We start from the raw sequence: 26167 nt of genomic DNA on the forward strand, positions 1-26167 counted from the left end.
TGAGTACAAGAGATTACTCTGGAATTATTAACCAGTCATGTATAAGAAGCCCACGCATCTGCCCCTTACGTTAAACTTCGGCGACCGAGTTGCCTGCTAGATCGTTAGGCCCGAGAGCAACTAGTTTGTGTGGGCACAGGTTCCCCGGATAAAACATTAGGTTTTTGCCTTGTCATTGTGCCGGTCTAAGTTGCACCGTCACGACAACATGACAATATTGTTACAGGGATGTTGGGAGTATAGAAGATTATTTTTACAATATATATATATACAGACACAAGATGAGTCTGAGTAGTTCAGATGGGTGGCCAGCAACAACCCGCAGCAGCCAGCGTGTTCATCTTTCTCTCTCCGTTCATTCTTCCGTAACAGGACCCCCGGGTGGTGAAGCGCCGTCTCGCGCATGAAAGCCAAAGAATTCCGAGCGAAGTATGGATTCAGCCGGGAAACGTGGACGACATCAGCACGCGTCGGCCTTGAGGATTCATTACACTGCAGCGGCGCAATCTCGTAATTTACGTCCTTAACTCGACGTAGGACTTCATAAGGCCCTGCGTAGCGAGAGAGAAGCTTCGGGGAGAGGCCGACCCGACGACACGGTGACCAAAGGAGCACCCAAGCACCTGGCGCGAACTTAACATGGCAATGGCAGTGGTCATAACGCTCTTTTAACGCGACAGCGTTAAGGAGCTCGCGTCCCAGAAAAGCCGGTGTCGTCGGCGTCGGCGCCGGCGGTGTTGGTCGTGAGCGATAAATCCCGGGAGGCACTTCATGAATAAAGAACAACTTCCAAGATGGGCTGGGTGGGAATCGAACCAGGGTCTCCAGAGTGTGAGACGGAGACGCTACCCCTCAGCCACGAGTCCGATGCTTCAAATCGGTACAAAAGCGCCTGTAGTAAATGCGGTGTTGCCTTAGAAACCAGCCGTAGAAAGTGATACTGTGGTGTATATCGGTAATTATGACCATGTTATTAACAGAAGTCGCAGTTACAGGAGTAGCGAAGGGCGTTTCCGCTACATTTCTTCTGCGCTTTCCGCACACGCAGAGCCATCTTACGGCAAACACAGAAGACCCCTCCTCTCAATGTACGGCGCTGCCCCGACAGGTGGCGCGTCACGCGCGCATTGGGGCTCTGCGGGGACCGGTGCGAAGCGCGTCGCGGCCCGGACACCCTCTCCCCTGACGACGCTTCGCCATGCTCCCTCACGGGTTGCATAGTCAAGCGTCCTTCCTTTCTTTAGATCACTATCGATCTCTCAGCCCGTGCCGATCACGACGTTTGGCTGGGGTACGTTGTTTCCCCCTCCGAGACACCAAGTTCTTTGGTTCGTTCTCCTTGCTCAGGCGCACGTTTCGTTGCCGCGCCGAACGCTGCGTTGCTCGACGCTCACCGCGTGATTGGTAGGTGGAAAGTCAGCCGCGGGGGCGCCTCGTAAGTGATCGCTGCGCCGTAGCGCATTGTCTTACACCCCGTGGTGAGTCGACGGGAACGCTGTCGCGTTCCACTCTTGAAGGCGAATATAAGATATGACGACGCCAAATAAAGAGACACACACAAGAGAAGAGAACGGGACAGGGCGAAGAGAACGAACAGGGATGTTCACCCTGTCCCGTTCTCTTCTCTTGTGTGTGTCTCTTTATTTGGCGTATTCATATCTTATAATGAACAGCTACCAACTAGCCCAACAAGAAGTGCTTTTTGAAGGCGAAGCTTAAGCGTCCTCCAATTTTTTGTATATGTATACGCTGTGAGGCTAACAAGGGAGATCAGGTGACTTGACATGCCATGTAAGCGCGACCAATTACTTCACGAGCGTACTCAGTTTCAACACGTGGAACAGAAGGGAGGATGGTATCACACGGCAATGTGGGGTCGTGACCATACAAAAGATAAAAGGGTGAACATCCTGTGGTGTCATGTCGGGATGAGTTATATGCGAACATCACGTAGGCCAGCGTGGCGTCCCAGTCGCGCTGATCGTTGAAGACGCACATCACAGCATCTGTGTGATCGTCCGGTCGAGACGTTCCGTAAGACCATTCGTTTGTGGGTGGTAGGCGGTGGACAGCTTGTGCTCGGTGGCACAAGAGCGAAAGACGTCTTCGACAACTCGAGACAGGAACAAACGGCCGCGGTCTGCAAGTAGCTGTCGAGGTGCACCGTGGTGGAGAATTATGTCGTGGAGTAGAAAATCGGCTATGTCTGTTGCGCAACTAGCCGGAAACGCCTTTGTTATCGCGTAGCCGCATAATCACTAGTGACGGCGATCCACTTATTCTCTCTAGTCGTTGTCAGAAAAGGGACAAGCAGGTCAAGGCCTACGCGAAAGAACGGTTCAGAGGGAACTTCAATTGGATAGAGTCGTCCGACAGGTGGCAGCGGAGGTTTCTTCCGGCGCTGACAAAATTCGCAAGCTGCGACATAACGACGCACAGAGCGGTAGAGACCCGACCAGAAGAAGCGGCGTTGTACGCGGTCGTATGTATGCAAAACGCCAACGTGTCCCGCTGTCGGTGCATCGTGAAGTTGTTCGAGAGCGACTGAACGCAGATGACGAGGAAGGATAAGAAGCAACTCAGGGCAATCAGGGTTGATATTGCGGCGATAGAGGATACCGTCATGCAGCACGAATATGCAGTATGTTCCATCGGTGCGGCCAGATTGCACTCGGGCGATGATGGATGGTAAGGATGCGTCGCGTTGTTGTTCAGCGCGCATGTCGGTCATGTCAGTCAGTGCAAGCACGAAGGTTACCGGATCATGCGCAACCGGATCGGGAGGATCTAAGGGATGACGCGAGAGGCAGTTAGCGTCCTTGTGGAGGCGTCGAGTCTTGTAATGAACACTAAATGAAAATTCCATAAGCCGCAAAACCCAGCGACCAAGCCGTCCAGTCGGGTCCCGAAGGGAAGACAGCCAGCAGAGTGCGTGATGGTCTGTGACGACCGAAAGCGTGTGACCGTGCAAGTATGGCCGGAGCTTGACCACAGCCCAAACTAAAGCCAAGCACTCCCGCTCGGTGACGGAGTAATTTTTCTCGCCAGGTGAGAGTAGGCGGTTGGCGTAAGCTGTCACGCGCTCGGCACCATTCTGTTGTTGGTCAAGAACAGCGCCGATGCCATGGCCACTTGCGTCAGTGTGGACTTCCTTCGATGCAGTTGGATCAACGTGGGCAAGTATGGGAGGCCTGGTCAGAAACCCGATGAGAGCGGCGAACGTGTGAGCCTGCTCCGGGCCCCATGAGAATTGCGTGTTCTTCTTTAGAAGATCTGTCAAAGGCCGAGCAACTTCGGCGAAGTTTTTGACGAAACAGCAAAAATGAGTACACAGGTCGACGAAGAAGCGCACGTCAGAAGCAGAACGTGGCATAGGGATACTGCATACGACGCGAAATTTTTCCGCATCTGGTTGGACACCGGATGCGTTAACGACGTGTCCCAACACGTCAGTCTGATGGCGCCCGAATTGACACTTCGTGGAGTTCAGTTGGAGGCTGGCTTTTCGGAGGAACGTAAGAATGGCTGCGAGTCCAGTAAGAAGGCTGCCGAACCTGGGAGAAAAAATAAATTCGTCAAGGTAACAGAGACAGGTGGTCCATTTGCGGGCCTCGCAGAAGAGAGTCCATCATACGTTCAAATGTCGCAGGAGCATTGCATAGGTCAAAGAGCATGACTTTGAACTGATATAAGCCATCCGGCGTGATGAATGCCGTCTTCTCGCGGTTCATTTCATCAACTGAAATCTTCCAGCAGCCGGATCGAAGATCGATGAACGAGAAGTATTGTGCTCCTTGCAACCAGTCCGAGGCGTCATCGATGCATGGTTGGGGGTAGACGTCTTTTGGCGTGATCTTTAAATGGCGATAATCGACGCAAAAACGCCCGGTACCATCTTTCTGTTTCACAAGGACGACAGGCGAAGCCCAAGTACTGGCTGATGGCTCGATGACCCCTTTGTGGAGCATTTTGTTCACTTCTGATTGGATGACTCGACGTTCAGCATTCTATACACGAGAGGGTCGCCGACGAAAATGATTTGTGTCTCCAGTTTTTATACGGTGCTGAACAATAGATGTTTGGCCTGAAGGTCTGTCGCTGAAATCAAAGATGTCACTGTAAGATCCAAGGAGGAGACGTATGTCCCCGGCCTGTGCATTGGTGAGTTCAGGTCAATCATTTTCGCGAAGCCATCCGTTAAGCAACCAGAGCTATGAGCTGCAATTGGCGCGAATATACCACTCTCGGCATTCAGACCCTCAATGTCAAATTCAGAACCACTAGAAACACTGGCTAAGAACATGCCGGCCGGAATCACTTGAGGGGACAGGCTGAAATTCAGAAGCGGTAGAACAACGTCGTTATTAGTAACCGTGACTATCGTATGCGGAACAGCAACGTTCCCGTTCAAAAGCACGTCGATGATGGGTCGAAGCACATATTCACCTTCAGGAATCTGTGGCTGGGCGGTCAAATGACGTAAGTGACTGCCTCAGGTGACAGACACACATCGTGAAGCGAGTGCAAGTGCGGTGGGGCGGTGCTCGCAGCATCGGCGACTTGAGGCAGTTCTAAGTGAAGAACGCCGGTCCCGCTGTCGATGAGAGCAGAATGAATGGATAAAAAGTCCAGTCCAAGGATAACGTTGTGAGGGCAGCTGCCAATCACAGCCAATAGAACATAAGTAGGGTGGCCGGCTATAGTTAAAAGCGGAGTACATATTGCAAGAACAACCAGCACCCCGCCATCCGCTACACGAAGCACTCGGGGAGCTTCTGGGGTGAGGACCTTTTTTTTAAACGTCTACGTAGGCTAGCACTCATCACAGATACGTGAGCTCGAGTGTCGACAAGTCCTTGGACAGGTACGCCGTCTATTTTGATGTCAATTACACTTCTCCATGTGGGCACACACAGAGGATTTGCTGCAGTAGTCGGCAATGCAGCACCACCTACGAGGGCTGTATTTCCTAGTTTTCCGAAAGGGTGCGGCCAAAAGCCCCAGGGGACGAAAGGAGGCGTGGCTGCGGCGAACGGGAAGATGGATGACGTGTTTGCGGAGAACGAGACTGGTGTCCGCGCGCCGATGGTGAGCGGCTGTACCATGTGTTTCTAGCAGAGTTGTCGGAGCTGTTAGACTCGACGGTGGTGGAAACATTGCGGGCATTCCCATCAAAACCGCTCAAGTTGGTCAGCGTGCGAGGTGTTGGGAACCACGAGTTGTGACAATATCGGGCGATATGACCAATGCGAGAGAGGTGAAACATATCGGCCGGTCGTCCGCAGTTCACTCAGTCGGCTTGTGATAACACGGAGAGAAGCGTTGGGGTGGAGCGAAAATAGTACAAGGGCGTTCGTTAGCTCTGGGATTGGCGACAGCCCACACAGAATGTAAACCAATGTTTTCAAGTAGCTGGCCAACAATGGCTTGTACAAGGGGAACTGAAAATGTGGTAGCATCAGGGCTACGTGACTAGAAAGCTGCGGGCGCCATCGCATCCAGTTCACGTCTAACGATTGGCACCACGTCCTCTGATGACGACGCATGCTGCTGTTCGAGTTGATCTTCACACGTCTACGTTGCGGCAGTATTGGGAAGTCTGGCGAATGGTTGCAAGACGCGTCGGCTTTTGGCCTGCTCGAATTGTAGGCACTCTTTAATGATTGCATCAACTGTAGAGCAGCTTTTCCACATGAGCAAATGAAAGGCGTCGTTAACAATGCCCTTAACCACGTACTCGACCTTCTCAGCTTCTGTAATGTTGTGATCAGCCTTACGACAAAGTGCCAGCACGTCCTATGTACGGGACATAGGACTCCGCGGGGGATTGAGCACGGGAGGCCAGTTCCCGCTTTGCGGCACTTTTACGACCGGCTGGCTTGCCAAATAACTCTGGCAATTTCTCGTTGCATTGGTCCCAGCTGGTTAGCTCCTCTTCGTGATTTTAGCACCACACCTTTGCCGCGCCTCTTAGGTAGAACAACAGGTGAGCTAATCTAAGCGTAGTGTCCCATCTGTTGATTCCACTCACGCGTTCAAACATGGCCACCCACTCTTCAACGTGGGCGCCATCGGTCCCGCAGAAAGTTCCAGAATCCTTGGGTTCCACAACGACAACCGAAGGTGACAGTGACGTAGCATGCGACGGTGACGTAGGAGGCGGCAATGACGTTAATTCCGAGTGCTCACCGTCATTCATTGTGCGGACGGTGATGCGACGTCCACTGCGGAGCTCCGTTTCCAGCCGCGGTACCCCGCACCTCTCACCAATATGTTACGCGGATGGTGAGAGTAGGGAAGATTATATTTACAGTATATATACAAAATGTGTCGGAGTAGTCAAGATGGCTGTCGTCCAACTACCCTCAGCAGCCAGCGTCTTCTTCCTCTCTTTGTTCATCCTTCGATAAAAATATACATAACGTTCATGGATTTGCTTCAGCATAAAGAGCACAATAATTTACAATTATGAATCAAGTCCTGAAAATTTGCAAACGCTAGTTTCTCAGCGCTTGCTTGCAGTCATCTCTGCGATCTGTGTGCACATGCAACTGGGGAGAGGCGGAAAACATCCAATCATCACGCAGTGAGAATTCTTGAACGAGTCACGGTTTTTCTTACTGATGTAAGACATAAACAAGCGTTTTTGAGTGTGCACGTAATCTTGTGGCGGAAATCTTGCTGGTAATGAACTGACAACTATTTTCTAACATAGTTTCGGTGACCTAGGGTGCAGTGCACGATGCGCCGAGTTTGGCGAAACTGCGGATCTTGACGAGCTCTGGCGACATCCCAGGATGAAAGCACAAATGGTACCGAGACAAAGTTAATGATTCGACAAGGCTCCAGTTTCATTGGTCTATCTAGGTTCACTCTGGGTAGCTATCATTCCTTCGGCGTTGCCTTCTGGGCGGTGGACGCACTGGGGCTCACGTGATCATACCGTCGGTGCATGGTCATGCCTTCTTTCACTTGTTTGTCGTTCCACCGAGTGTATTACATGCAGAAGCAAGACATAAAACAAATGCATTTAGTACATTTAGTTAGTTCAACGTGGTTTAGAAGCATTTTAAAGCTTACAAGATGTACATTGAATGCGTATTAGACTAATTTGTAACTTAGCACGCTTCGCATTATACCACGAGGGAACGCTGTGGTGGCGTCACCACATCGATACACCGGGCGAGCATGACGACTAAGCATCGGAGAGCCCAGCGTAAACAAACTTGTACAACGAGCTTGCGGTGCGCGACGTAGTGGTCAGGCTCGACGATGGCCACTATTTCTTGGATAGTTCGGCTCCTCCGTGAGCAATCTTTCCGTGCACCCCGCAAGACTGCCAATAGCTTCGACGATTTTACAGATGGCAACGCGCTCCTACTGTTCGTGGCGTAATGCTGACGAAACAACTTGCACCCTGCTATTTCGGAGTGCGCTGAGTTCCTCCACACTGCGTGAATGGGAGCGTCACGAATATTACATAGTGTGTGCAAAAGGAAAAAAAATTATGGGTTTTTACGTGCCAAAACCACTTTCTGATTATGAGGCACGCCGTAGTGGGAGACTCCGGAAATTTTGACCACCTGGGGTTCTTTAACGTGCACCTAAATCTAAGTACCACGGGTGTTTTCGCATTTCTCCCCCACCTAAATGCGGCCGCCATGGCCGGGATTCGATCCCGCGACCTCGTGCTCAGCAGCCCAACACCATAGGTGTGCAAAACGAAGGCAGCCTATTTAGCTACGATGCTACAAGGAGGTGGCGCCGACGATGGATCTCGCAACCAACACAGTGAAGGAGACATAGAGCAACTGCAGATAAGTATATTTCTACTGTTTAGTATTTAGCATAATAATAGTGCACGGATTAAGTCACTTTCGTAGTAACGAACTGAATGTCCAGCAGTTTAAAAACGCATTCAGAACGAATGAGTGTTCGTGCTTTTACATGCACGTAATCGAGTTTGCCCGAGCTTCGAAGCCATGCCACTCCCCCAAGTAGGCATATGCCATAGCCAGAAACCTGGCGGAAAGTGAACTCGCACCATCCGCAGCAAAAAAGACCAGGTCGGGGCTTCATGCGTCTGCTCTCCAAAAAGAAGAATTATTAGCCTTCTTGGAGAAGCATCTCGACCAAGCCAGGCCGAGCAGCGAACTGTGCGGGCGCTTCACGGGCCATGAGCGTTAAAAATTGTGGGCCCAGCTGGCGGAGCTTCTAAACTAACGTGGTCCCTCAAAGAAGAGTGCGACAAATTGGCGGCGGTATTGGTGAGAGCTTGTCGCACAAATCAAGTGGGATGCAGTCGTTCTGTCGGAAGCTGCCACGTAAGTTGCACTGGTATTATAGTTATTTAAGGAAAGAAACGCTCCTGTTGTCGGTCTGCGTTATGCTTACAATGACACGTCGCCTTATTCGTTAATTCATTAAGTTTTGACCAACTTAGAGCTGCGGGGCCGTGGTGTCGCAGTGGCTTTTAGTAGTATTTAATCATGTTAAATACATTTCTGTAAATGGTTGACGAGTTATATTCGCGAGTAACTGTCTCAATTGGATATTTTCTGCGTACCTCCTTGTTAAACGCGTTTTGCCCTCAATGTCAGAGGCACAGGCGGTGGAAAGCTACCTGGGCTCGGAGGGACGGTTCTTTCGTGGGTTGGCCGTGAATAAGCCGTGGGCTTGGTGCCTTCACTGTTGCTAAAAGACCCCACACTGGTGAGGGAGGTACTGCATGTGCAGTTTAATTGTGTTTGTTTAATCGCTATCGTGAAAGTGCAATCCATAGACAGTATAAAATCTGGCATTTCCACTCGACTACAGCTAACGCCATGAAAGGAGTGCAGAAAGCTCCATTAGCCCACAACTGTAGAGCTTGCACTCAACTGCATAACATAAAGTATGGTTTAGCATTGTCATACTATAAAAGGGTTTGTTTGGATGATTTTATTTAGGCAAGTTATCTGTTTCTTTCACCATCATTCTACAGGAGTCGTAGCTCTCGACCAGCCAGTTGGACCCACCAGTAATCCCACTGCAGCAGTCAATTTCCGGTGTGTCATTGGCATTTTTGCGCAATTAGGTATTACTTATTCAACTGCAACTTTCCATTTTTCTTTTTACGAGCTAGCACAAACATGTCACGCTGTGTTGTTTAAATTCCTTATTCGTTTTTCTCCTCATTATACACCACAGTGCCCCACACGAACACAATGCCAGAAGGCTTGCAGACAGGAAGATAATTCAGATAATTGCGGAACACCAGAAGAGGCTGGCCGAGGCAGTCGAGGGTCTGCGGGATGACACAGCACATGCATGTATAATCTTTAATTGCAAACCATTCTGCAACCACACAAAGTGCTTGGCTTTTGACACCATAAAACAAGGCCTAACATGCAGCTTAGCGGCTTCATGGGTATTTCTGACAGAGGCCCTGTGTTAGCCTTCCTTGCTCCTTTGCTGTTAACTTATCGGTTTATTCACATTTAGCGTTTAGTAGGGCAACGGCAATTTCACAAAGTGTAATGCAGAGAATGTTCAGAATCAAGAAACGCATCACTTGGGGCAACCTGGCGTATGGGGCAAGTATTGCAAGCCTATTGGTTGTGCTTGCAAATGAACATCAATGTCGTTACTATCCAAAGCAGGCGGAACAGGCAATTGGTGACTGTGTAGAGGGGAGATTGGCAGAATTTGAAAGGAATAGACTGAATGACGAATACATTCTTCTGGAAGTACAATAACATGAAGTAGACTGGAGAAGTACCAGCAGGAAAACAAAAATATGAAATAACTTTCATTACATACGCTTATGTCAGCATAGTACAAGATGTGGAAGTGTTATGTAGGGTAAATGGCAGTAATCATAGGTCCCGAATTTTTATGAATTTTAAGAGAGGAGCAAAATTAGTCAAGGGACAAACAAACCAACGTACATACAATCAGGTTGAGAGCAGATTATATCGTGCTCTTCACAAATAATTACGCACCAATAGATAGAACAGAAATATGTAAAGACTGAGATGACGCTAAAGTTCATTTAATAAATGGAACATTACAATACTACGAAAATGATATTTAAGGAGGATGTAAGGCACCACAGCGAGAAGTAGACAACTTTTCTGAAGTAACAAAGCATGTGATAAATAAGCATGAAGGTGTGTAGCCTCAGAAATAAAACAGAACTCACGAAACTGGCAGAGCTGATGGACATAAAGGTTATTAGGGATAATAAAATTACAGCATTGGAAGGAGTAAGGAAACAGTAGTGAATTCAATCAGCATATAATCTGCGAGAAGAAACTTGTCACAGGAAAGATTGAAATGTACGCACTGAAAGACAATTACGGCAATTCAATATTGTACAAAACATTCACCAAGGTGATCAAGTCAGCCCAACACTTCATTCAAACCAACCCAGACAGACACAGCCTCCAGGTATGAGCTTTCTATAATGGAACATATTCATGTCATCAATCAGGTAATTGAAAAATCTGCAGAGCGCAAGAAATTTTTACATGGCTTCATTTATAGCAAAAAGGCATTTCGAATAATTAGATACACATACAGTCTTAAACGTTGTACACCATAAAGCACAAGAAGCACAATACCCTGGGAAATATCGAGACTATGCAGATATATTAATTCGCCACTAGCAAAGTGGAATAGCAGTAAAAAAGGGGTCAGGCAAGGAGACAAAATCACCCAGGTGCTATTCGCTGCACGGTTAGAATTATTCGTACTATTACACTTAGGCGGACCTAGAGCGAGTATTGGAAGGTTGAATAATGAGGAAAGGATAAAGGCAACCTTCACTAACTTGGGGAGATAACGAAAATTCACGAGTGGCATTCCGCCAGCAGAATCTATGCAAGAATATCTTTAGCCAGGTGAAATATCAGTAGCAGGTACTGATATAAAGCGGGAAACATACAAAAATTTCATAGCTTGAACAGCACATGGAAGGCATTACCGAATCGTGATTGCAACGTTATCGATATCCTAGAAAAAAGTTTTGAATCATTAAATTCTACTAGTCTGCAATATAGGACATAAATCTGGAGGTCAACAAAGAACTTGAGAAGTCGAGGACTGTGCGAAAGCGAAGTAACAAGAATTGTTGGAGATAGCATTATACAGGAAGACAGTGGCGCAGTAAGCCGTGGCAACTGATATGCTAGTTGAGATTAAGAAAAAAGGTGGGGTCGGCGGGCAGGCCATGCTTATCTTCAATCAGTCGTTGCCAATTCAGAACAGGTGATTATATAAGCGTCACAGAATGGACGTCAAGGAAAGAGAACTGCAGCCGAGGATGGTAGAAAATAGTGTAATGGGGCAAAAATATGATGTTTCCAGGCATAGGATGCAATCAGCTCGTATAAGGCGGGATTGTAGGGAGCGGCATTTCTTTGGCAGTGAACAAAAATAGGTGTGTGGTGCTGAGAGTAGACACTCGTGAAGGTGCGGGGACACCTCAGCTGCTGGCACACTACTCAACATGACAACTGGCTATGAAAAAGACAACCCCAGTTATGAAAAATGAAGCAGCGTTGTCTTGACACATTGTTTTATTGTGCATGCTACGCTTAAGGCTTCCACAGTCAAGGGCGCTTAATACCAATAGTGCAACAAGAATTTTTCTTTGTAAATAATGGCTTATATGCGGTTGGCTCATTCCAACAATCCACTACCTTTTGCAACAAAACATTCTGCTGCTGGAGGCACTCAGTCGCCTGGTGGCAGTAGGCGAGCGCCAGGCACGTGCTCTTGAAAGTGTGGCAGAGGTCCAGAGGGCTGCCCTGCAACAGCATATCAGCGCCCTCCCTGTTCTCCAGTCTAGCCCCCAGAAGACACCTTATAAATGAACTTCCAGTTGATTATTTTGTATATTATTCAAGAGCATGAATAAAATTATTGAAGTAAACATTGTGCTGTGCATATTAGGACAATTGTAACATGCACTTGCTGTCTCTTCAAAATGGTCAAAAACGTAAGACAACCTGTGCCACTCTTGGACCACGTAAATGAAGAATACACTAATGCAGCATACACGTTATTCTGCTGTTTGTTCTTTCCATGTGCAAGAATACAGTGCGTCTTGATTAGTGACAAGACGAACGGTGTGTGTAATTCACAATGAAAAGACAGTAAACACAGCAGCAGCTTAATAATGATATCACCTATAGACTGTGCATATGAATGCAACACTCCCTGATTTGAACGTGCCATTACATGTATGTTCGATACCACATATTCTTTTAGAATGTAATATAGTTGCATGTACTAATTTTCACACAGCTTGAACCCTTACATAGCTCACTTGTGATGCATCCGTTTCATAGGCCAAATAATCGCAGTTTCTCACTTCGTACATAGGAACATGAACGAAAAGCGCCATCCTCTACTGTCTTATACAGCTTGAGAAGACAGGAGAAGCCTCGCCCAGATGACCAAAGCGCAGCAGCCGATTGCCTCCACGTTTAAATAAATAGCCCCTCTCCAACGCGCGGGATTATTGCGTCCGGTGGCCCGACGTCAGCCCAGAGCGCGTGCCCATTGGTGCAGGCTTGTGTTCACTTGCCTTTGAAGTGAAGGTTCCACGACCTACTAAAATTGTATCCGACTATAGAATCACGTAATACCTTGCACCGGTGGCATATACTTTAGCAACTTGATAGCAAACAATGATCAGGAACAAAAATCTATAAAGGCATCCAAGGAAAGCTGACTGGCCATACTTCCTTATGGGGGGCTGTAAGAAGGTCTCCCCAAATATTCGCATGGCATCCTTGAAAAAGAGGGGGTGTTTGGCACTTCTTTAGAATCAAAAACATATTACAGTGAATGTTGTGTACCACGCCAAAACAAACTGAGCTTGGTTATCTGCACAGCATGTAATGGAAGCTTGTGCTTCACATAGGAAACAAACTGCTCTGTCCAGTACAATTGTTGAGTCCCGTGTGGCGTCTATCATTTCAACAGTGTCAATATACAAATTACACTTTTCAAAGGCCATTCATTTCACCATTATTTTTGTATGAAGGTTCTTTCAGTCAGTGCTTGTATTACATGAGCAGGTGGATTGGAAAGCAAAGCTTTGTTTGCGAACCTTCAGACATCCATAATTGTGTGGCAAGGCAGTGGCATGTTGTCGAATAGCTCACACTTCCTCGGTCTTGCAAGAACGAAGCCCTATGCTCTATTTGAAGTTGGATCGCGCAACAATTCGACGGCACACAAAGAAGAGTAACAAACACAGCAGAGCGTTCTGCTGTGTGTATTTATCTTCTTTGTGTCCCGTAATATTGTTGTGCAATTCAACTTCAAGGTTCTATACCAATACACCCAGTCTTCAACCTCACCAATGCTCTAGTTATTAGGCCACAATGGCACACATCTTTGAAATGTCCCCAACCTAAATTAGCTCTTCAAGAAATCACCATAAGCTTTAAATTTGCAGCACAGGTGCATGCATGTGCCATGTTCTTTACCACTAAACTCGCAGGAATCAAAGAGGCAAGCAATAACAGCCTTAATGTTGCCGTTACCATCACCATCATGACACCAATGGAAAGACAGCGCCATGTTTCAGCAAAAAGAGTGCCGCTGGGAAAGGCGTGACAGCGAGGCTTACAATAAAAATAGCAGTTACAAGACATGTTCAATGCCAAAATATGGGGCCTGTCACTCATCGTGCTTTGGCATTGCGGCAACCTTTTACAAGTTTGAGCATATCACGTTTTGTGTATTCATTGCTCTAAAGCTGTACAAAAGGTCTACTCGCTCTACAATTTTCATTTTTATCGTGGCGGTTTAAAGACCGACTTTTCATTGGCATCTGCACCACACTTCTCCCGATATGTAATTTTGCCTTGGTAGTTCATAACATCTTCACGCACACCGAGTTATGCAGAGCATTTGATCTGCATTGTTCTACTGCTTAAGAATTAAAGCCACGTTATGAGACGAAAATATATGATCTGTCCATCCAGAATAACACTGCCCCCCCCCAAAAAAGAAGAGAAAGATACACTGAACCTATGGCACATGCATCAACAGTGAACAGAGCAAACACTCTGAAGTATTTTCTTCATGCAAGCCAACACACTACAATTTTCTATGCATTTTCATTTCGCCACAAATGCATATATAGGTACAACATGCTTGGCCCAACATCCGCATCTCGCGCTGCAACGAATTGCGCATCTCGCGCTGCAACGAAGACTCGTCTCCACAGACGAGTCTTCGCCTAGCTCGTCACACAGCCAGCGCACTGAGGTCTTCGACAGGCGAAAATGACGCTGAAACTCGACGTCGGTGATGTATGTGAACGGGTCCAGACGGTCTTACTGACGCTTGCTGCCGCTGGATGCAATGACACAGGCTGCTGCTGCCACAGCCATGTTCACGAGTTGAACTTGGAGAGGGCTTCGCGATGTACGAGTTTAGCACGAGTTCACCTGTCAATCAAAACCAGAGGTCACGCCCCGCGTGAGGCATGTAACTCTTGTGCACCCACCCACCACGGTTGGGCTACGCCCAACTTATCTTTCGGCAACAGCGACGCGGTGCCGAGCTGAGAGGGAACAACAATCTTGACCGCCGACATAAAACACGCACAACGCACTGTCATCGGTGATGTACTGAGCACCACTACCGAAAACAAAGCGTTGACTCTCGCTGGCTTATGCATACATAATCCCGGGCTGAGATGGCGCCACAACACGGTTTCATCGCCTGCATTGTGGCGACGTAACGCACAGTAAATAATTATCGGCACGTCACTGTAGCTGCTTGCAAGGCGTCGATGCGCCGAGGGGGACGACGATGCTGAGGAGTGCGTATCGCAGCAGTCGTTAGAGATGGCTGCTCTGTCATCGCTGATGTATCGGAGCCACAGCGTCGTAAACACGATCAGCGTCCGAGAATCGCTCGCTTTTCTAGACACAGTGCAATGGCATTTCTTCATCACAATCAGTGCGCGCTCAACGGTTCCAACACCTTCCTGCGTTGAAAGTCTCATTTTATAACTGCACACAAGAGCTCTCACCTGCCAAAATGCGATTGCTGCGGTGTCGTTACGACATCCATCCGCGATCGCTGTTGGCTCCAGCAGAGGTAATCCGCAAGCACCCTGGGAGTGCACAACACACTCAAATACTGCGTACATGCGCTCAGAGGCACCTTCACTGGGCAAGCGATGACAAGCGATGTATTGTGTCGCTGGGAAGCACGCACTTCGTCGCAATGCATCGCAGAGGCTTCGCGCACAAAGATAAGCTGGCACATTTTCACTGAACTGCGTCACTACGCACCATAATATAATGTACTGCCACTTTGCAGCGGCAGCCGTTGCTCCCATATCTATAACTAGTGTGTTGTGTTTAGTGGGTAGAGCGGGAGCCTTGATAGTCTAGTGAAGCGCCTGCGATGAACAGCCCTACCGCGGCGCTGCGTTTTCTTTCGCCTAAGAGAGAAAGAGTGGTCATGATTGTCTTTATTGAGAATAGCACTGCAGCGCCCCTAGGTGGCTTATCACCGTATGAACTCCCTCGTGCGTGCGACCCTCTTTAATATATACGCTTCTAAGCTTTCCCCTCACTGTCGCCACTCGCGGCAAGTAGTGCAAAACATAATAATTTGCTCGATCTCCGTTTGTTATCGGAAATTTCTAGCATTCAAAACGAAAAGCAGATACCCAAAGAAATAAAAAAAAATTTGTCATTTTATTTGTTGTATTTTAACGTATTCGTATGAGCAAAGTGTAGGTGCAAGAATGCCCTGCATGAACCCTATTCGCATTCGACGGAGGATAGAAAGATAGTGCCCGAAAGAGCAGGCACGCCCATGACGCGCCCTAGAAATGCGTGGCAAGCGGCTCAAGGCAACTGCGCAGATAAAAAGCGGGACAGTCACTGTATTGCTAAGTGGCGATGATCCGTGGATAACAATACGTGGCGCTGGCGCGTTTCGTTGTGCAGCCTGCTGCGCTTGAAACGTGGAGGCGGCGTGCCGCGCAGGGTGCGGTCATGTTGTCGTACACGGCTTTTTGCCTACATATTTTTTTGCCTGTAGCTCTTGCGCGGTCCACGCTATCTCCGTTCTGTGACTGCCATCGAGCAAACTCTGGTAAAACTCGGGTGAACAAGAAACACGGCGCATCCTGCATAGCACCGCAGGATGATGACCCAACTTCTTGAAAGTCAACAATGAAGCCACCACCGACTGTAGTCACTTCTTCGTGCTGTCAAATTTAAGCAACGAGCTAATATAATTAGGCAGTCCTAGTAGCGCAGCTTTAAACGAGCCGTTAACGGCAACAACTATAGCGGAAAGCTCACAGGGAAGATATTACGTTGTCAATTACAATAAACGCGCGATTTGGGAGCGTTCGTACATTCTAACATTTGGGTCTATAACAGCGTACAATAAAACAGGATGGATTTGAAGAATGACACACGCCACAAACGCTCAGTGCTGTACATTGAAAAATCATCAGACACACGTGCATATAGGCATAATTTCTGTTTAGCATAAGTAGCCCTTGTGAGCGTAGAGGGACGCCACAGCATGGCGCCCGCCACCCTCTCTATGACCCTACAATGAGCAAAGTTTCCCTAGAATAATGAAGATAAATTATTTTGTAATCATCAGCGTACCAAATTTACTAAAATTGAGAAATCAAAAGAACAGGTAAACCAACCTTTAAGGATCAAGTTTTTATGGCGGTACGCGATAGCCTAGTTAGTGTTCTCCCTTGCAGCGGTTACTTCCAAAAGAGCGTAGATATTTAGTAAGCAGAACTTTTTTATCTGCTTAGGCTCCGAAAAAGTAAGAGTGCCTAGTCCAGGAACGCTGAGAAGTGAGAGCGATGTCGATAGCCCGCCTCGGAAATTGTGAAAGCCGCCCATCGTTCTGTTTTCACAGGAGTGAGTGTAACTGTGGTTAACCACTTACATTTGGACCTTTTCAGTCATTTTTAAAATACAAAGCTGGTGCAATAAGTACGCGTTGTTGTACAGACACTTCTTATATTTGTACTACGTTTTTCCCCAAGTACATGCCTACGTCATTGCTGGCTGGCCCCCGTCGTCATTGTTCTGTCGATAGACGAGCCGAGACAACTAATCGAAAATGAAGGTGAAGGCACTACAAACGAAGACTTATCTGCACATTGTAAGTCAGGAAAAACATATAATAACCAAAAGTATATATCATTCAAATGCTAAAAAAGAGTCCAGGAACCGCGTACACTAGTAGAAGGTCGCGTTATGGACCTCTTATACAGCTTCACGTTTTTGCTGCGTGGGGCGCCAAAGGTCATTTGTCGCGATTTTGAGTAATGAATTGAAAATATACATCGGCGTTTAATGAGAAAAGCACGGCTCGCTTTAGCCACTGCAATAGGGAGTCATTCCATCAGCGGGGTTATATCGATTCATGTTCTGAGCCGTTGTCTGTCCCTTTAAGCTGTAATAAAAATGTGCTTCTTACCCTACTCCAAGCAAATTGCCTCCAATTTCAAGCGCAGCAACAAGTGTTATGCTAGCGTGGTAAGCCACGCTAGGCTGACTCGCTGAACCGTATCCCAGGTTAAGTCCCCATTTTCGTTTCATAGGAAATAAAACCTAAATACTTTGAAATCTCGCTTTCTCGCAAGGAATCTATGTAATAAGAAGACATCCCCGTTGTACGGATCATCTTTACTTATGAGAATGAATGTTTCTGAGTAAAAGTTTGCATAGGTCTATTTCTTTCTACTCGTGGCAATGTGGGTACCTTATTTCGCTTTAGAAAGCCTTAATGAACCCATAAGCCGCGTTAACCGCGGACAGAGTTTCACTGACACGTTGGGGCCAAGGTAACGCCACGCGAGCAGCGAATGTCATGGGAACCATAATCAATATCATGAAGTGGGTAGTAGTTGCCTTCTCCTCTTTGCTGAGCAGTTGTGTTTGCTATTACTTACCTTGAGGAAATAGATTCGTTTTATCTTCTTTTGAACTCTGACAAAGATCCATTCAAAGCTGTTGACGAAGGCGTACAGCATCCAATATCCCAGCCACTTCTGCTGGAGGTCGACAGATTGTCTGTCCATGGCTCTAAGGCTGTCGATAAAAACAAAAACAATATTTAGGTCACCTACTAAAGACTAACCCAACACATGCACTACCTGTCGAACTTTCCGGTGCATCAAATAGACGCAGGAAAAAAGCATTCGTGTTTATTTCATTTAAGTATGCCAAGTTATATAGTTAAGCACGCTTGAATTATTGTTTGACATGCTCTTGATCCTACGTCCTAATTATTATGCTTCATTAGGTCCTTCACTTAAAGGGACACTAAAAGTTACCAGAAAGTCAAGTTAAAGTGATAAAGCAATGCTCTAGAACGTCTAAGGCAGCAATATAATCGAGGACAGAGCTTTAGTAACCGAGAAATTGAGGTAAATGCATGACACGATTTCAGACCCTCCAGCGACATTCCGGTACTAGCCCGATGACGAAAGCACTCCTCATCATAATTTATGTCACTAGTACTCAATTACTCTCGTATTAGAAAGATCATTTCATTAGATTATAAGACGGAAGAAAATGCTACTTGTCTACTTCTATTCGATTCTAATAAAAAAAATCACATTTTGACGTTACCCTTGAGTAGTATGGGTGATCGAAAGGTTTCGTTTTCGCTCGACTCTGCGCGCTCGACTTTGCGCCGCGCGCGCTTTGGAGTTTCAGTTGTTTCTTTATCGCGTCGGGCTGCGGTTGTTCTGCTGGCTCGCGAAACTTGCATTTGGAACAAGCAGCGAGAATGCCACGTTCATGTGATGTCGTGGGATGCGCAAACGGTCCGCGGAACTTGACCAAGGGCAGTTGCAGCGGCGAATCTAACGTTACTTATCACTGTGGGCCAACGAGTGAACCTCTCCGCTGGAAGTGGTTAAGTGCCGAAAAATCACGTAGCGTGCTCGCTGCCCTTTCATCCAGAGGATTACGAGTTCAATGCTGACTTACTGAAGTCGCGTGAAGTGCCTTTCAAAGCAGGCCGTCGTCGTAGTAGTACGCAACGACGCCGGCAGCGCGAGCCCTCAACAGCAGGTCACGTTCATGAGTGCTTAAATCGCTGAACTCGAGCCCAGCATCGCGTGCTGATGTGTCGTTGTCAGGGTCATCCATTGCAACGACCGTCGAAGTTGGCGTCATAAAACAAAGAACCAGCTTATCGTCGTGCGCTTTCCCTTCCGCTAGCCACCATAGTTCCGATTTCGCGCTGCTTTTGGCTCTGTCTTGGCTCTACCTGGCCGTGCGTTTGCGTTTTGTGCAGAAAAGCCGTCGCGCCGTCTGCGGGAGTCGTTTTACTCACCGACGGCGCAACGTCACCATGAGACCATGACGTCAATACTCCTCGATCGAAGTGCGGGTGATTTGAACTGCGCTAGAGGTACGCGGACGCTTCAGAACGCATTTTCTCTTCAAATAAGTCTCTTCTTCGCACGAAACAAGCGTTTCGAGGTTTCTGGGATGGTATTTCAACAGTTCACGTTGGCTTAATATTAACCTTTAGTGTCCCTTTATTTGCGATGATCACCAATGTATTTTTCACGTAATGCTCTCTTTTGCACTCCGTGACAACGTGAAAATTGAAACCAACGTCTGTTTAAAGAAATTATGCACATCCCGCGCACTGTAGAAATACATTTCTATGAAGCTTTTTGGACTGTTTCCTTTGATTGACGATGTTTAACGGTGATGTTGACGGCGAATGTTTAATTTCTTAAGCATTTAGACTAAGACGACAGCGGTGAGTTGATGTTAAACATTACCTTATATGCACCGCTGATGTTTGTCTGCGTATCACAGAACACACACGGAGAGGTGTTTGCTTGAGGTGTTGTTGTGCACCATGTTTCATAACCTCTGTGTGGGCTGAGCATTGCCATGAATTCGCATAGCACATCGCGTCGTGGCACAAATATCAAACTTCATTTGAATTATGGGGCAGTACGTGTCAAACCCACAATGGGATTATGGGGCACGCCGTGATGGCGGACTCCGGACTGATTTTGACACCATGGTGTACTTTAACGCGTTACTGAATCTATGTGCTGAATCGTTCTTTATTTCGTCACCGCTGAAATGCGAATGCAGCGGTCGAGATCAAACCCGCGACATCGAGCAATGTCATAGCCGCAGTGCTACCGCAACGGGCACAGAAGTGCTGATTTCACGTTTGGCCGCTTGCGTAGTGTCGCCTGCACTCTACGGTGTGCTTTAATGAGGCTCTGATTCTGCACCGTTCCAAAAGGGATACAAGATGGCTGCCCGCCGATTGCTCATGCACTGGCCACTCGCACCTGCCGGAGAGTATTTTTTTGTTTTTTTGCGTATAGATAAACTTGTTTCGTAGCAGTATAACGTTATTTAGCTCCTTCGGCATGCATATGACATCACTCTGCCAACTCTTCTTTGCCGAGGATCCGTTTTAGCGGCAATTTGAACGGTCCCCTGCAGGCAGTCGTTATTTTATACAACCCACCATTAGCTAAGTAAGGGTAAGCGGACATATTGCAGACGCCGGCACATTCTTCTTCATCTGGTTACCTATTTTAGTTGCATTGGCTCGGCCCCATCGAAACCCTCTCCACTTGTGCGTGCTCCTCGCCTCTTGTCAGCCAATTAGATAAGAAAAACCGCTCAATGTAGGCAATGATTTCGTTTGGAAAGCAAACAAAAGCTACCTCCTATAAACGAGGCAACGCCACGGGTCACCGCTCAATGCTTATGTCGGCGGTTACGCAAATTTGACGTAGGGAGCCTGGAATAAAAACATATTGAAATAGTTTTACGTTATAGGGCCCCTTGTGTCATTTTGTTCAACAACAATGTTTCAGAAAATTTTGTGTCCAGGTCAGTCTTATGGGCGAAAAATCATAAAAGTACGGCAAGTTAACATTTATGTCACTGTGCAACGTTTTAGACCACCAGCAAAGCGGAGTGTTTATTTCACTGCAGTATTAGTTAGGAGTGCTGTCTGGTTTGACACTGCCTTATTACCGACATTGGTATCATGAATAGTACGTAAACGTCGTGCTCGTCATAGACATCTACGATAAGAGCACGTTTCCCTTAAGTCCAGACCTGCTATATATAGGTATCTAGCAAAAATAGAATTCTGCTGCTTCACGTGCGAAACCTACTATCTGAACATGAGGCTCATTTAGTGAGGGACGTTTCTGGAAATTTGGACTCACTGCTGGTCTTTAACGTGCACCCACTGCACGGGACGAGGGCGTTCTTGCATCCTTCCCCCGCCCCCCTCCCGTCGAGGTAACCGCTGCCACGATTTCATCCCGTGACCTCGTGCTTAGCAGCGAAATTGAATCACCGCTGCGCCATATAAGGGTACACAATGCGCAGCTCATCGCACCGTAACGTATTGCGCGAAATTTCTGGAAAGGAGGCCCAGCACAACGCCAGACAATCCAAAACTAACGTAAAAAAAAACGGCCCTTCCTTTTACTCTGTGTGTGTTATTCATTCAACCAAAATGCAGTCCGTGTGGCTATTCAAGAACACCCTCACGAATTAGCAAAATTGCATATGCATTGCAGGGTTATCTGTGCGCTACCGTTCATTCGGATTTCAAATCGTTAAAATCGCCAATCACCAGAAAAAAAGTTTTTTTTAGAACGCGAACAACTCCTCATCGTGTTTGTCATCCATCAGAAGCCCTTTTCGCAATGCTTTCGTTTTTCTTAACAAATTTAGCTATGCATGGGGCGGGGACATCACGACACTCAATCAGAGAGCCAGTACAGGATGCAGTGGCAGCCATGCAGCGGAATCTGCAACTGGCGCAGGTCATCACAGGCGGCACACGCGGCTGCGATTACCGCTGACGTGGTGGCGCCACAATAAGGGTGCACGCACACAGGTAGCACACTTGGTGAAGTTGTCATATACGATATCCTTGCCAACCCGTGTTGGTGGCCGCTTCGAAGAAACTGCCACAAATCAGCAGCTTTCACGTTCTGAGTTACCTTGCAGAAAGAGCGTGTAACAACGGATTTGCCAGTGCTGCGTCATCCTCGCTTTGATGCTGCATGCTTCCGAACTGCATTACGCTTGGCAATATTGCACTCGGTTGCACCTTGTAAAATCGCAGCCACTAGGATCAATGCAATTCCGGTGTCAAGTCAGTCAACAAGCGTATCGGAAAATGAGATGCCGGTGACATCTTGTAAGGATTACCGTTATAGTTGTAGTTGCCGTGCAGACTCTAAAAGAACCCCAGCACTGGGGCGCTATGACGCAAAACTCTTCCAAACATTTCTATTCCAATTCTGCAATCAGTCCTCCGCAATTGGTCAAAAACTTTTTTAAACCCCCCCCCCCTTCACCTATCTGTCACGCCACGTCACGAAAACCACGATAGCTCCCCATCTGATATGACGTGTACACAGTGATTATGCATGATATGACCAAACAAAAGGAAAATGGTTATTTCTGAATTGACGCCTTTTCGACATTAGCCCTCGGCTATAGGTCAAAAGTTTGCGGGCTGCTACCACTTCCCCTGCCTGTCACGCGACGTCACAAAACCGCAAAAACTCACGCGTCAGTGACGTGTACGCGTGAAAGATGTATTAATATGCCGAACAAAACTGATTTTTCTTCTGAATAGCCGAAGGCTGCTCCCGCTCCGAAAAGAATAAAAGATGGCTGCCGCCGATCGCTCACTCACTGGCTACTCGCACCTGCCGGAGAAATTGGGTTTATTTGCGTATAATAGAACTTTTTGTGGGGCCATGTAATGTTTGCGAGCACTTTCGGCACGTTTACGACCTCGTTCTGCCAACTTTTCTTTGCTGAGGATGTGTTTTAGCGTCATTCTTAAGCTCCCGTTGGATGCCGCCGCGATTTTCGACCAGCCACTGCAAGCTAAGTAAGAGAAAGCCGAGCAATCGCAGAGGCCGACAAAGCCCTCTAAATCCATTTATCAATTTTCAGCGCTATGGCTCGCCCCCCCCCCCCCCCATCGAGTGCCTCTCCACTTGAGCATGCTCCTCGTCTCTTGCCAGAACAATGAGATAAGACAAGGAGCTCAGTGTAGGCAATCTTATTCGTTTTCCCAGGAAACAAAAGTGACGGCCTATGGACGAGGAGAGCGTTTGGTTTGTCTGTTCAAACAACCCTGAGGGTGACCGCCCGACGTTTGCGTTAGCGGTTACGCAAATTTGGCGTCGGAAGATTGGAATAAAAACCTATTCGAATATTATTACATTATAGGGGCCCAGATTAGCGCGCTTCCGGGATAACCGATTACCGAAGTGATAGCGAATGTTAAGGAACCCTTTTGGGACACAACGGTGGACAGGCACCTAGCGCTCATAATGGGCTGAGTGTTCGACGAACTGCAAGGAAGGGGACAGCAATCGTGAAGCGAATAGCCAAAGGAGCTACCGACCTGTGGAATCTTTCGCTGTAAGTGCAAGTCGCAGTGTGCATGGTGGCAGAGTTCGAAAGGCGGAGGCATGCAAAAGAAAGGGTAATGCTTGCAGTAAGCAATTTGGACACTAGCTACGTCAATTGATTCTATAGTCATTGACCTCTACCGCGAACTGCACCCAATTTGCCGCAAAGGCGCCGTTCTGCATGACGGGATGCATTTTCGCGATAGTGTAGCAACACTGATTGGATGTCAAGTCGATTTGCGGCATGACCAATGCATTTTTTTAAGCACGTCCGGAGGTGAGCCCCAAACAAGATTAGGTAGTGAATGTAGCGACGCACTAAGCACGTAGCAGAATTTGAGCACAAAGGCGTAAGACGCAAAAACGATAAGTATAGAGACGGTAAAATTTGTTGCATTAGCATACACATAGGTGGCAAGAAGGAAAAATGGCTGGAGGGTCCCGGTCTCCCCCCCCCCTGATGTTTTGTGTAGAGGCAGAGCGCCCCTCCCCCCCGGCTATGCCCCTGCCAACCTCCCCCCGCCGTCCACATAAAGTAAAATAACCAGAGTTCTGTCACTTACAACATTTTGGGTGTCTTTCGATTTGCGTCTATCTTTTCCCTTAAAATCGTATTGTTGCTAAAGACTTACTGTATCATTCTTGCTGCGGACGTGCATGGCTTTTAATTATACTTTCGCTTTATTTCTACAAATCCTGACAATAGGAGAACAAGCGCAATGGAAGTACCCTCGGCGGCTGCTTCGTCCGTATTTTTCGCACTTCAGTATTTTTTACAGCGAAGGTGTTAGCCTCCCGGTGGTCGGCATTTTTCGGGTCCGTTCGTGAACAAAATTTATCATCATCAGCATTGGCGCATACCCCTCAAAGCAAAAAAAAATAATAATAAATGGCTCATCGCCCTCGTAATGCGGAGGCTAGAAGCGCTCCGCAAAGTGAAGCGAGCAGTGCATACATTCATTGGAATCACGCATACAACATACAAAACAGGGCACGTTTCAATAAAAAACAAGGTAAAAACAAGCATCTATCATAATCAGCAATGGCTCATACTCCCGCAAGAAATGACTCATAGCCCTGTAAGCAAGCGACAATTACAGTGGCTCATACTCACGTAGGGCAGAGGCTATAAGCGCTCAGTGAAGTGAAGGTTAGGTAGAGAAATGAAGCATATACAGTGATAAAAACTGGGCACGTACTGTGCTACTGGGGCTTAGCGGACAGACAAGAACTAGGAGTCGGATTCCTGATTGATAAGGATATAGCTGGTAATATACAGCAATTCTATAGCATTAACGAGAGGGTGGCAGGTCTTGTTGTGAAACCTAATCATAGGTACAAATTGAAGGTCGTACAGGCCTTCGCCCCTACATCCAGTCATGATGACCAGGAAGTTGACAGCTTCTATAAAGACGTGGAATCGGCGATGGGTAAAGCCAAAACAAAATACACTATACAGATGGGCGACTTCAATGCCATGGTAGGAAAGAAGCAGGCTGGCGGCAAGTCTGTGGGGAAATATGGCATGGTACGAGGAATAGCAGAGGAGAGTTATTGGTAGAGGTTCTAGAACGGAATAATATGCGGGTAATGAATACCTCCTTCCACAAGCGAGATAGCCGAAAGTGGACGTAGAGGAGCCTGAATGGCGCCAGGATCTGATGCCAGCATCTGCGCTGACCCTGGCATCGTACAAGATGTGGACCTGCTCGCCAAGGTGCGCTGTAGTGATCATAGGATGGTAGCTATTCGAATTAGCCTAGACTTGAGGAAGGAAGGTAAGAAACTGGTACATTATAAGCCGATCAATGAACTAGCGGTAAGAAGGAAAATAGAGAAATTCCGGATCAAGCTACAGAACAGATATTCGGCTTTAACTCAGGAAGATGACCTTAATATTGAAGCAATGAATGACTATCTTAGGGACATCATTAAGGAGCGTGCAATAGAAGCTGGTGGTAACTTCGTCAGAAATAATACCAGTAAGCTATCGCAGGAGACTAAACATCTGATCAAGAAACACCAATGTAGGAAAACCTCTAACCCTACAGCTAGAATAGAATTGGCAGAACTTTCCAAGTTATTTAACAAGCGTAAGATAGCTGACATAAGGAAGTATAGCATGGATAGAATTGAACATGTTCTCAGGAACGGAGGAAGCCTAAAAGCAGGGAAGAACAAACCAGGAATAGCCAAGAATCAGATGTATGCCTTAAGAGACAAAGCCGGCAATATCATTACTAATATGGATGAGACAGTTGAAGTGGCTGAGGATTTCTATAGAGATTTATACAGTACCAGTGGCACCCACGAAGATAATGGAAGAGAGAATAATCTATAGGAATTTGATATCCCACTAGTAACGCCGGAAGAAGTTAAGAAAGCCATGGGAGCTATTCAAAGGGGGAAGGCAGCTGGGGAGGATCAGGTAGCAGCAGATTTGTTGAAGGATGGTGGGCAGATTGTTCTAGGAAAACTGGCCACCATGTATATGCAATGCCTCATGACCTCGAGCGTACCGGATTCTTGGGAAAACGCCAACATAATCCAAATGCATAAGAAAGGGGACCCCAAAGACTTCAAAAGAGATAGACCGATCACCTTACAGTCCGTTGCCTACAAAGTATTTACTAAGGTAATAGCAAATAGAATCAGGAACACCTTAGACTTCTGTCAACCAATGGAACAGGTAGGATTTTT

General features: G+C 47.2%; 1 protein-coding gene across 1 annotated transcript in view; it reads right to left on the reverse strand.

Annotated features, from left to right (window-relative positions):
- LOC142574420 (receptor expression-enhancing protein 5-like) overlaps positions 1–26167 on the reverse strand; it is a 208947-nt gene that overhangs the window by 106690 nt on the left and 76090 nt on the right. Inside the window, exon 3 of the mRNA XM_075683507.1 lies at positions 17963–18101. Coding sequence (XP_075539622.1) covers positions 17963–18101 — 139 coding nt within the window. The remainder of the gene's footprint in view (positions 1–17962; positions 18102–26167) is intronic.

The sequence above is a fragment of the Dermacentor variabilis genome, chromosome 3 (genome assembly GCF_050947875.1).
Source record: "Dermacentor variabilis isolate Ectoservices chromosome 3, ASM5094787v1, whole genome shotgun sequence".
NCBI lineage: Eukaryota > Metazoa > Arthropoda > Arachnida > Ixodida > Ixodidae > Dermacentor > Dermacentor variabilis.